The sequence below is a fragment of the Nasonia vitripennis genome, chromosome 3 (assembly GCF_009193385.2).
Source record: "Nasonia vitripennis strain AsymCx chromosome 3, Nvit_psr_1.1, whole genome shotgun sequence".
Lineage (NCBI taxonomy): Eukaryota > Metazoa > Arthropoda > Insecta > Hymenoptera > Pteromalidae > Nasonia > Nasonia vitripennis.
The window spans coordinates 20242382-20255227 of record NC_045759.1 but is presented as its reverse complement, the minus strand read 5'-3'; the positions used below and the strand labels follow the sequence as shown (position 1 = coordinate 20255227).

The following is a 12846-nucleotide window of genomic DNA, read 5'->3' as shown; positions in this document are numbered from 1 at the left end:
TCTACTTTTTTCTTCTCCCTCCGATTTATCCCTATATATACACAGCTGTATCAAGGCCGAGGCCGCGTGACAGCCTTATAATTTTCCCCCGCGGCCTGGGAAAAACACTTGTAGCCGCGGTCGAGAGCTGCAGCAGTCGTAACTCACAGCTGCCGCCGCCGTCCCGGAGAAATTAATGCCGCGATCGCGCCGATATGGCCGGGAGTTTTTATCCGAGCAAATTGATCGCGAGTAGAAAAAAGGTCGAGATTGGTCAGACTTTAATCCTTCTCTTCGGCCGCATTAATTCGTCAACTCGAATATCCCATCCTTGTGTACAAAGATGTGTATACAGTCGAGCGTACCGGAGACAAAGAGCCTCTGCACATCTGCGAGGAAAATAGCTCCGGCGAAGCGTGCAACCCACTTTGTAGTTAGGCCGGATTACGTAAAGGCCGTCGCGACGGAGCTTGTTTTCGTCGCCGAGAAAATCTACGACGAGAGCTACGCCCTTTTCGTCTTCAATCCTCCATTATAACGCTCGGACCATTAGTCATATCCGCGCGAGCTATACGTATAATTGGCCCACATAAGCGTATAGACACTGTAAACTGTATTCTACGCTATGTAGCGTAGCTTTTCCCCGACGTCGAGAGCAGATCGATTGGTCATGCGGAACGGAATTCGGGGCCGGTTAACGGCGCCGAGAGAGAGCAGTTGCATGTAGCCGGGTGGTCTCGTAAAATCGCTGCGCCGCTTTCGACTAATGAACGTGTCCGATGGATGACGCTGAAAATACGAGTATTCGCGAACGGGAGTAACTTTCAGCCCGCGTGAGACACGTGTCTCGAAAAACACAAAACAAAAGGACCCTCGCGTGTACAGGGAAGCTTAAAATATGCGCATGAAAACGTCAAGCCCTTGCCGACGACATTACACAGGCGCGCGCGTAAAAGCCGTCGCATGAAAAATCCAGGTGTTGCTGCTGCCCGACAATCCCATACATAAATCAAATTCTAAAGAGCGTAGAAGGAGGAGGAGGACATACCGGGGCGTAAAAACGCGACGTATAGCTAATCCCCGCGCGCGTCGAGCAACAAGAGAGAAAATGCACATCCTTCGCGCGTCGCCTGATATTTCCGCGCATGTGTGTGTGTGTGCATGAGTCTATACTTCGCTAAGTTATAGATTTCGAAGTCGGGAAAAGCTCTTCGAATCTCTCTGTAGCTGTGCTATTTGAAAGCATCGAAGCTCGTCCTTTTAACGTTCGGCGCGTATATAGTAAATCTCTCGATTTGCCGAGAGTAAACCGAGCGAGCGAAAACAATCCTTCAATTTCCTACTCCCGGAATTCCTCTCGGCCGCGTTATGTTCCGCTGTAACATTAATGCGTTCATCATCGCTCCAAGAAAACACCTGACCATCAGCGCTGCAGCGCAAGCCACAGTCTCGTTTGCCTCGAGTTAAAGCCCTGCGCGTGTGTAGCTCTAGCGTTTAGCGCGTATTTACGTAAGCTGCGCGTAGGAAATGATGCCGGCGGTACAAAGCGCAGAGTCAGCAGCGACATTGTTGATTATACAATGCGCTGATCTGATATAATGCTGCTTGCGATATTAAGTCGAGACGAAGAAACATGTTTGCGTTTTCAAAACGAATTTGCGCACTGTTTCCGCGGCTAATCATCGGCGAGGCCGTGGAAACGCTTTACGATCGCAGTAATTTTCTTAATACTTTTCTTTAATGGACAATCCTTCGTAGCGCGTGTAGCCCTCGTTTTCCTGGCGCAGCTTTTATTATTCCACAGTTTAATTTCTCAGCTAACGATCTATGTAACTTATACCGGAGTATGTCGTAGCTTTGCTCGAACTGGTCGAGAAACGCAAAGGAAAAGCCCGTTGTGTAATGCCATATAATGATATTCAAATGCATGTGTCTGGTGTTGCAGTCATGGTACGATTACAAGCTCAAATGGGATCCGAAGGAGTACGGGGGCGTCGAGATGCTGCACGTTCCTTCCGACCACATATGGAGACCCGACATAGTTTTGTACAACAAGTGAGTGCGTATAGAGCTTTAATACCCTGAGCTTTCGAGTTCTCCGCTGCAGCGCCAAGTTTAATAACATGAATAACAATGTGTACACTCGTTTGAATGGGCGCATACACTGCACACAGAGCTGTTCAAAGATCTTTAATACTCGGGCTCTGCGTGCAAATTTTGTGACTTTGTGTGTGTCTCTGTGTGTGTGTGTATAGTTTTAATCGTTGTGTACGAATAAACGATGCATAACGTCCTCAGCGCCGACGGCAACTTCGAGGTAACCCTGGCGACGAAAGCCACGCTCAACTACACCGGCAGAGTCGAGTGGAAGCCGCCAGCGATTTACAAGTCTTCCTGTGAGATCGACGTCGAGTACTTTCCCTTTGACGAGCAGACCTGCGTCATGAAATTCGGCTCCTGGACGTACGACGGCTTTCAGGTGAACTGCGGCTGCAATAATATCCAATAAATCCTTATATACATACATCTCTCTCTTTGCGCTCTGGAAATTAAACGCGTCGACGTCCAGCCGCGCGAAAATAAGGCATTCCACGCGCGGTCGAATATTCCAATAGCCGCAAGGCCGAAACTCCCGATGCCTCGAATATTTTTGCATCCCATCCAGACGACGCCGCTGGAATGCTGTTGTATAGGATCGAGCACGCGTCGTGCCGGCTTTATTGAAATGCCGCGTATCAATATTTAAAAAAAAAAAATAAATAAATAAAAACGTTAAGCCCAGCGCTGAGATCGTTGGGTGCGCTATCCGTAAACTCGGCCATAAGGCCAATCAAAAAGGGATCGTCGCGCCGATAAGGGAGCGCGCGCTGGCAAAGTGCTTGTTAGCCCGCAGCGGTGCGGCGGCGGCGGCGGCGGCGAATGGCCCCATAAAGGCGACTCGCGGACTGCTATGCGCACACATACACGCGGAAAAGGCGCGCCGACGTCGTAAAACTCTACTCCTAGACTACTAGAGCGCATTAACATCTCCCCTCGGTTCTAGTCTCTATTGTATAACTATACTGCCGCGAGACTCGCCTTTCTACTCCGCCATGCGCGACTTCGTTTATTGTCGCGGAATCTTGATGGATGTAACGCAGAAGATATAAGCGAAGGGGTGTATATTAGTGAGATCGAATTTTTGAATTGTATAAAGGCTGTTGTTAGAGTCTTTGCTATTGATAATTATGAGCAATTACGCTCGCGTCAAATATTGCCCGACGAGTATATCAGAGCGCGAATAAACGTTTAAACTATATCTAGAGCCTCTCGCCGAATATAGCGTGTATGTAAGGTAATGCGCAGCGTCGGCGATAATTTCTCGTTCCCCCGAAAATTCAGGATTATTCGCGCAATACCAACTCGGCTCTGTATAGCACTGGCACACGTGAGAATTTCTCCGCTGATAAGCTCCCCTGATGTAACCGCTCGCATATTATCTCTCCGCGTATGCGATAGCTCAAATACAGAACAAGTAGGGCGCATTGCGTTTTTATACGAGATCGTTAAACTTTATCCTTTGAAATTGCGCGAATATCAACGAAACTCGCGTATCACATTCCCGTATGGTCGTGAAAACTCTTGAATCGCGTAAGCGTACACCCCTATAACCGCATCGCGGCGAAAGCTAATTAAGTTCGATCTGTGTGCCTGTGTGTGTGTGTATGTGTGTGTCGCCGGAGAGCAAACCGCGCCCGGCTCTATACTGCAACGAAGATAAGCACAAAGTTTAAGGAGCAAGCTTAATAAAGCGCCAGCTGACCGGTATACTGGTCTCGAGAGACACTTGAGCGCGATAACCGCCTACACACTCCCGAGTGCGAGGGATCTCGATCCTCTTGGATTTTCCGTGAAGCGACTCGGAGTGCGGATTAGCTGGGCCTGCGGTCCAAATTACGCTTTGCTTGACACGCGCTTCGACGTATGTTCTGTCGGCAGGTCGACTTGAGGCACATCGACGAGGTGCAAGGCAGCAACGTAGTCGACATAGGCGTGGATCTCTCCGAGTTTTATACTTCCGTCGAGTGGGATATCCTCGAGGTGCCGGCTGTCAGGTGAGATTTTGCATTTTCCCTTCCCCCTTTCCACACCTCCATTATCGCGACACACCCGCGAAAACGGTTCTCCTTGGAAAAAGCAAAAAATATAATTTCAAAGCGTGTATATATACTTAAGAATAAACAGAGAAGCGAAAGCCTGACGCTCTCGGTTCGCGATCGTGAAAAACCAAAGTCGCCTGTATATTTGCCCTGCACTCGTGGCTGCGCGTCAGAAAACTCCAGCCACGAGTGCAGCGCGGCGCCTCATCCCTATACGAGTGTGTTTGCCCTCTCCTGTCTCTCTGTCTACATCTATATCCATATAGCTATACATAATGTGAACTGTGTGTACGTAAGTAACGCTCGGGGGGATTTGGGGCGCTCGCGTTGTGTGTGTGTGTGTGCTTGCAGGAACGAAAAGTTTTATACGTGCTGCGACGAGCCCTACCTCGACATCACCTTCAACATCACCATGAGACGGAAGACCCTCTTCTACACGGTCAATCTCATAATTCCCTGTATGGGGATATCCTTCCTCACGATACTCGTCTTCTACCTGCCCAGCGACAGCGGCGAAAAGGTCAGTATCTCGGCAGATTATACGATATATTTTTGACTTATTGAAATCGAGTGATCCAACGATATCGGCATGATTAACACTTACTTATCTCTGCAGCCATGTACTGACAATCGGAGAACGACTTTTTCCTTCGCGCAGAGCATATAAATTGTTTGCGTCTTAGGTGCGCATAAGCTTCTCGGTATTCAAACTGGTTGAAAAAGCGCAAACGCCGATATTTCACGGGAATTTATGCGCCAAGCGCCGGCTCCTACATTATAAATCCCGCGTACATCCTCTTTATCGCTCGATTTCTGTTTTGCGCCGCCGCGGTGATTTATACACGCTGGCCGGAAATTTTTACAGCGGGCGTTGTAACCGACGAATTTTGATTAATCGAGGCTCCTTCTCTCTCTCTCTCTGGCATCGATTTTGACTCCGTGACACGCTGGAGGTGTACTCGGATTATCGGGCGCGTCGGTATTTGTTTTGGAGAAAGTGCTCGGGCGCGCTTGATTTTATTCGGGTTTTCAATTTCCCCGAGAGCGAGAAAAAAAGAAAAGAGAGGAGGGAAATCACGCCTCCCCCTCCGAAAAAGCTTTCGGCGCTCTCGCGAAATAACTTGCATCCTCTCTCTCTCTCTCTCGACCTCCATTCTCTGGCTTGTCGCAGGACACTTGACCTCGAGAGAGGGAGGAAGAGAATCGCACGGAGAGAGAGAGAGAGAGAGAGAGAGAGAGAGAGAGAGAGCCGATATTTCGCCGGGACGAAAAAAGGGGGCAGATAAGGAGACAAGAGGTGAATAGTCGGACAGATAAAGACACACAGGGACACGCCGAGGCGGAAGTGGAAGTGGCGCGGCCGAGTGATAAACGGCCGGCAGATAGCAGCAAGATACAGTCACACACACACACACACACACACACACACACACACACACACAGCGAAGAGAGTGCGAGATGGTAGATTTAGCAGCTGCAATCGGAGAGAATTTCCTTGAAAATTGCGTACTCTGCGCTCTCCTCTCCCGTCTGATGAATGCAGTCTTCTCTCTCGCTGTTAACGTTTGTTAAGGTAATGGAGCTGCTGTTGCTTCTTTTTCCCGCACGTGGTTTATGAAAGTCAAGAGGCTCTCTTATTACTGCCAATTTCGCATCCTCGTATATAACCATCCCGATTCACGCGAGTGTATTAATCTCGAATAATCGCTATTCCGCGAGCTTTGCATTTGAAAAGTGGCTCAGAAACGGACGGATGTGTCCCAATGACGCGTGAAATGAAATTCGCCCACGCGCGCGGGCTAGCATCCGACGCCCGATTAAACTCGCACTCCTCGTCGCGCACAAAAGATTCGACCCCCTGCGTGTACGAGCTCGGAGAGGGGATCCGCCAAATTGGACGCGAAAAATAGGGTATAGGTTCGAGGATGTCGGCGTTAAGAATTATTTAAGTCGGGATCTCCGGGGGAAAGTCTCTCAAGGCGGAAGTTTCCACTGCAAGTTCGTGGGGGGGGGGGGCGCGAAATTTAAAAATTAATACCCCTCTGCGAGCTTAATGTCAACGAAGACGTAGTCTGATCACACCTGGACACTATCTACTTACACTGTGAAACAAAATCAATTAGTTTTCTCGAAAACAAACGTTTTCATACGTCATTTTTCTATTGAGCCTCTTCGACCGTGCCCAACGAAGAGCGAAATCGGTACATAGAAGAAAAAAGAAACATAGTCCCCCCTCGTCTTCGCTTTTACATTCGAAGCTCTGCACTGCACTGCGATCGCTCACTTTCTCGCGCGAAATCCCATCGGAAATCCCAGGTACTTGGCACGCGAGTTCGGAACCGAAGCTTTTTAAGCCCGGCCAGACAGCGATGACCAATCGTCGTCTACGTGTACACAGTAGAGAGGCCGGATTTCTCTCTGCTGCACTCGATGCTCGCAGGTAATGGAAAATAGACGCCCTCTTTGTAACTGGTTGTGCTTTTCTCTCTCTCTCTCTCTCTCGAGGGAGTGGGATGATTTTCGACGAGGACAATTTTTTTCGATTTCCAAGCCACTCGAAAACTGATCAGAGAGGGAGATCGATGACGTCGCCGAAGAATTTCATCGGGGCTACACACACGATTTCTCGCTGCGCCTTGAGGGGCTTGATCGATCCCAGTCTGCTCTTCGTATACAATATCCACTCGAACGTATCGAAGGGATTTTCGCGATCGACTGCGTCGGGAAAATATTTGCTCGCGCAAACGTTTATGTATGCGCTTTTCGACGATTCCGGCCTATAATGGCGTTTGTATTTTTATAAAAGAGACTCTTCCTCGAAATTCTCATGCCCGCTTAAGTATTGCAGCAGCGCATTAATTACGCCAGGCTAATTATCAAATTAATTCGCTTCTCTCGCGAGTCGAGCTCGACTACCTCTTTATATACACGCGTCTCGACTACTTACTACTCTCTCTCTCTCTCTCTCTCTCTCTCTTTCGCGCGCATTTTTTTAGCTCAAATCCGAGCGAAACGCAACGCCTCGTGTTCCATTCACGGGTGCGCCAAGGGCCCCCTCCGTTAATTACCCGGGAATTTTTCTCGCTTTATGCAGCGTGCTCGAGCTCCTTGTGCCGTCGCGCGTATAGTGGAGGCGTTTATGCTTTTTTCCTCCTCTCCTTCTTCTCCTTTTTTTACTATGTGAACTCGGCGAGTATAGGCCGGTAGCGTGAAATCATCAGAGCTTTTTTTGATGCGTGTGTTTCACATTGGATTCACTTCGAGCCATTATTACAGACGCGGCACATTACAAAATAAGCTGACATCATGCCGATATTGTTTTAGGAATATTTCCTAAATATTTTACACAACTAATAAATTATTTATTTTTGTCAATTAACGAAAAAAAAACACACACACAGGTAAGTCTGTCAATTTCGATCCTGCTGTCGCTCACCGTGTTCTTCCTGCTGCTGGCTGAGATCATTCCGCCGACTTCTCTCGTGGTGCCTCTCCTCGGGAAGTTCGTCCTCTTCACGATGATCCTCGACACGCTAAGGTAATTAACTTCTTTTGAATCTAGTTCCACCTCTAGTTCCGCGCCTACTTCGCACACGAAACGCTGAGCACAGACTGCAAAGAGAGAGAGAGACGTGTTCTCCTCGCACCTGCAGCCGTGTGAAAAGAATTCCGTGAAAGAGAAAACTTAATAAAAAAAAATCTCATTCTTTTTTTCACAGCATATGCGTGACTGTGGCGGTACTGAACGTGCACTTCCGTTCGCCGCAAACGCACGTGATGAAGCCCTGGGTGCGCCGTGTCTTCATCCACGTTCTGCCCAGATTACTGGTTATGCGCCGGTCAGTATTGAATTCGAGATTTTTTTATACTCGTTTCGTTGATTGTTTTTTCGTTATTAGATCCTTCTTTTCAATATAACGATTAGTTTATCCAGCTTCTGTCCATGGTTGTATCCTCGCATGAACCCTTCCCTCCATATCGAACAAGAGAACAAATTATCCACTTGTGTATACGACATATTCGTTGAACATTATGAGTTTTATTTATTTATTTATTTATTTATTATTATTTTTTTTTAATGTATATATCCGTCCATGTTTATTTCGCATTCGTTGAACGCAGGCATGTATTACTGTTAGTTACACTAAAAAAAACGAATAACAGTTATGATCTTTCCACGGATAATAACCTAGCGTATTTTACGAGCCTGTTATTCATTTTTTTAATCAAGCCGCAGAAGATGAAAACTTGATAAATTTGCTATACTGGGGGCGAGGAGAAATCTCGCGTACGGCCGCATTGTTCCGAAAATACGAATCCAAATATAATAAACTTACATATTTACGACGAATATATCTCGTTCGTTCCAGCGAAGGCAGTGTAAAAATCTATTTCGCCGCGCGAGCGTAAAGCCTATATCCAGAAATTCTTTTTATCGCTTTCAAAAGGCGCCTTGCGGCGGGAAGCGATTTGTATTTCGTAGCTCTTTTCATTTTTATGGTCTCTCGGCTCTCTGGAATTTCAGCTCCCCGAGTGTATGGTATTATAATGCAAGCACGTACTGCAAAGCCCTTGAAGTTTCGTATGCGCTAAGCGCGAGAAGAAACCCGCTGGAAAAGTTTTCGAAATTAAAAGTAAATTCTCAAAAGCTGCAGCGTCGGCTGTTATTAAAACGTTGTCAAAAACGTGCGACTACAGATTTTTACATTTCCTTCGCTATATAATATATATGTATGCGTATCCACTAACACGCGTAGACGCTTTGAAATCACGGGATCGCCTTTTCCACAGATTTTTCAAAGGTGTGCTTTCAAAGCGTCTACGCGAATCATATCATAGAATTTATTATTTTCTCAAACAACCAAACTTATACAATATAACGTCACATGACTTTTTCAAACTCGTGCAGCCTCCTTATATATATATATATTGCTAGCACATAACAATTTTACTGTATAGCATACGTTCTAAATTCTTCGGATTTCTGTCATTCTTCGACGAACGACGTGCGATATTTCGATTGAAATTGCCAGTCAAACGCACGTCGATCGTTGAAATTTAAATTTGAAACATATGGTCGCTCTCTGAAGAATCTAGATCGTGCGAGCCTTGTCTGTCTATTCAACAACATAGAGTCCCCTGCCCACCCATCGCAACTCTTCTCTCTCTCTCTCTCTATCTCTCTCTCTCTATATATATATAATTATACAGTATGAAAAATCTTAAATCAATATATCAGATCGCAAGCAAGCAACCCCTATCTCCCCCACTTTAATATATATATATATATATCTCTCTCTCTCTTTCTGTATTAAAAACAAAAAATCTTTTCTATAATAATATATATAAAGCCAAAAAGGAGACCAAATGGGAATTGAGAAACTAATAAAATATTCGACGATATGAACCCGTTTAGTTTCATTCCCAGGCCGCAGTACCAGATCGACAAGCGCAGCCTGACGAGCGATCCGCACGTCGTCGCAGCCGCGGCCGCGGCGGCGCACCATCACCACGGGGGTAGCGGCGCCGGCAGCCTCTGCGGGCATCCCTCGCAGCGCGTCATGGTGCGCACCTGCAACGGCCTGGAGCTCAGGGATCCGTCCCTCTACGCCGAGGCCTCGGCCTCCGAGCTGCTCGAGTCCTCCGTGCTCTTTCCCAGTCTCGACTCGCGAGACGAACTGAATCCCAGGTTCATGTAATTACCGACAAGACATCCATTCTCTTTTTTTCTTATTTTTTATCCTCGCTGTACTTGTATATTGATCTTCGTGCGTAAGTGATCTCGCTGTTACTTTCTTTTCTCGCGGGGCCTGACTGTGCTCGCGGGACTTTTTTGTGCGTTGGTATGTGTGTGTGTGCGTGTGTGCAGTGTCTGTCACTGTTCGATCTATGATCGGCTCGATGTTGTTCTCGTCGACTGTCCGACGGGGAAATTACAAGCTATAGACGAGGTTAGACTAGTCCGACGATTGCGGTTTATTTTCATTTTTGTTTCGCTGCATTGTGCCTCGTTTGAGATAGAAAAAGGACACCCACGACTTTCCTTGAAGTGAATTTCTCGCTTTTCTCAGACTCCATACACAGCGTGGGTGTGCCATTTTGAGAATAGTCCAGCATATAAGGCTCGGTTATTGTGTTTTTGAAAAGTGCATGGCCGGAATTGTTCCAGTATTGTTTATTCTGAAATTAAAACAAGTAACCAATTAATTAAACGTAAACGAAGAGAAAACCATTCGCAATTGAACTGTCGGTCAGCTCTGCTGACTTGAAACATGGTTTTCTCGACGCATGTTTTGCATTAAATTAAACGAATATATAACTAAAACAACTGATTAATATAACAGTATACTGTGTTGTTATTGAGTATCGTTGCTTATGGGCATATAACGTTTGAGAGATATGCTCGGAATGCTAGTGTAAGTCTGTATTGGTGGTTGAAAGTGTCGTTGAAAGTCGATCGTTGTCACAATATACTCGTATAACTCATATGAGGGCTCGAACTGATCATGCATTTATCATAGAGATATAGCTAGTACTTGGAGAAAATGACGAATTTATTTATTTAAAAGAAAAGTCGAAACCAGAGTATACAAAAATTTTCTCTAAGTGCGAAACCACGTAATAAGTCGACGAGCGTTTCATAGTAAGCTTATATAACTGCACGTCTCGCTAAACCCGAGAGGGAGCAAAGAAAAAGAAAACTAAAAGACTCGCCACGACGCCTCGGCGAGTGTGTTGTTCGTTCGTCATGTGTCCGCATCGTGTGTCACTTGCATACACACACACACACACACACACATATATATCATCACGGATATACCGATCCCTCCGATATCTCCGATGACTGTACATAGCTCATCTCGGATCACGGACGGAACTGTATCCGCGAGAGCAAAGTTAAACGCGAAAGAAATGAGTATAACTAAAGGCAAAAAACCGTTGCTCGACGGGCCCCAACTTTTGCAGAGAGCTGGAAGCGATGAACCTGGGCAGCCAGTGCCGGATCCACGGCTCGCCGGCGGCGCCGGCACCGACATCCGCGACATCGGCCGGCCGGACCTTGCCGACCGAGGACAGCGTCGAGGCCCTCTGCCACAGCCTCAATCACTGGCATCATTGCCCCGAGCTCTACAAGGCCATCGAGGGCATACGATACATCGCCGATCACACCAAGCGCGAGGAGGACTCCACCAGAGTACGGACATCGCTGATCTAGCTCTCTTTCCTTTCTTCGCTTCTACTCGCTTCCCCCTTTCGTTTTTTCAGTTTTTTTTTTTAATTATCAATGTTAGCGATTTCGTATACTCATCGATAATAACAGCTCGAGCATAAACTTTTACGGAGGGAAATTGCAACGGCTTGCGATGCTGTCGTTATATTCGGAAGTGACCTCATGAATATTTAAACCGATTTATGCGCTGAATATTTACTCTCTCTCTCTCTCTCGGCCCTTTTGTAACTTCCTTAATTAGCGAATTTGCATGGAAAAGTGTCTTCCAAAAGCCTCTGACGATAAACTCATTCGAGAGGAAGAGAGGGGTGCGACTCGAGTGACGCGTGTCGCGGCGGTAAAAAATCGAAAGCATATTTTTCGTTGAACTTTCTATAAACTTGCGTTGCTGCTGCATCGAAAATTGAGCAAAAACAAAAATTCTCGTAATTTCATCGAGCCGATTTCTGCTTTCTGTCCCGTCTCTATCGCATATAGGTAAAGGAGGACTGGAAATTCGTAGCCATGGTGCTGGACCGTCTGTTCCTGTGGATCTTCACGCTGGCGGTGGTGGTCGGCACCGCGGGTATCATCCTCCAGGCGCCGACGCTCTACGACGACCGCTTGCCCATCGACGTGCGACTCTCGGAGATCGCCTCGACCACTGCCAAACCGCACATCGTCACGACCCTTTGAGAGGGTCAACACAACTACTACTACTACAACTACTACTACTACTACTCCTACTATTACTACTATTACTGCTACTACTATTACTACTGTTACGACTACTACAGCGACCAGTGCTACTCGTCTTCTTCGCTCGCTACCACCGCTGCTTACGCTACTGCTGCTGCTGCTGCTGCTGCTGCTGGCCTCCTCGTCCAGTCGTCGATCTTCGCTTAGTCTCGTCCGCGGCTTTGCGAGAGAATCGTTAAACTGCAGCCGGCTGCATCGATCCGATCGCGTCCGCGTGACTTTTTCAATCCGCGCAGTCACCGCGCGAGGAGTCCATCATTCCTCGCCGACGTTATACCCCCCTCGCTCCATAGCACATAGCTCGAAGAATAAGGGCATCCGATAAATCTTCGCTCGCTCGCGCGCGAGTCCTGTTTTCGAGGATAAAGAGATGTCAATCGCGCGCCGAAGTCGTTCTCACACACGTTTTACAGCCCCCGGCTCCGCTCATTTCCGGCTCTCGCGATTTACTTCGATCCTCCGAGAGTGTACGGAGGGGACAGAGGAGAGGACAATGCGCTTCATCTACTATATACGCCATCTGCACTTTTCGACGAGCTCTCGATTTATTTCACGCCGCTCTCGACTCGCGACTAAACGTCGTTAAACGCTTTATTTGCTCTTTATCTATCCACCAGCTCTCTCGATTCGTTTCCGTGATTGAAAATTTTACGTTGCTACTCGCTGCAGTAGTTTTGCTTGGCGCTTTGCAGAGTGAGTCGAAAAAAAAAGTCAAACTTCCCGCCACCGTGAAATTCGCGAAAGCGCAGAGAAGAATGC

At 47.2% G+C, this 12846-nt stretch overlaps 1 protein-coding gene across 13 annotated transcripts in view; it reads left to right on the top strand.

Annotated features, from left to right (window-relative positions):
* The window catches only part of nAChRa3 (nicotinic acetylcholine receptor alpha 3 subunit), a 110064-nt gene that overhangs the window by 96321 nt on the left and 897 nt on the right, over positions 1 to 12846 (top strand). For 9 of the 13 annotated variants that reach the window (XM_031927169.2, XM_031927168.2, XM_032597709.1 and 6 more), the window contains 9 exons: positions 1925 to 2034; positions 2278 to 2458; positions 3958 to 4073; positions 4470 to 4638; positions 7520 to 7656; positions 7838 to 7957; positions 9535 to 9813; positions 11085 to 11313; positions 11827 to 12846. The exon at positions 11827 to 12846 is cut by the window's right edge and continues 897 nt beyond it. In XM_031927169.2, coding sequence (XP_031783029.1) covers positions 1925 to 2034; positions 2278 to 2458; positions 3958 to 4073; positions 4470 to 4638; positions 7520 to 7656; positions 7838 to 7957; positions 9535 to 9813; positions 11085 to 11313; positions 11827 to 12024 — 1539 coding nt within the window. In that variant the 3' untranslated portion in view covers positions 12025 to 12846. The remainder of the gene's footprint in view (positions 1 to 1924; positions 2035 to 2277; positions 2459 to 3957; positions 4074 to 4469; positions 4639 to 7519; positions 7657 to 7837; positions 7958 to 9534; positions 9814 to 11084; positions 11314 to 11826) is intronic. The other 4 variants (XM_031927173.2, XM_031927172.2, XM_031927171.2 and 1 more) reach the window with 4 other exon arrangements.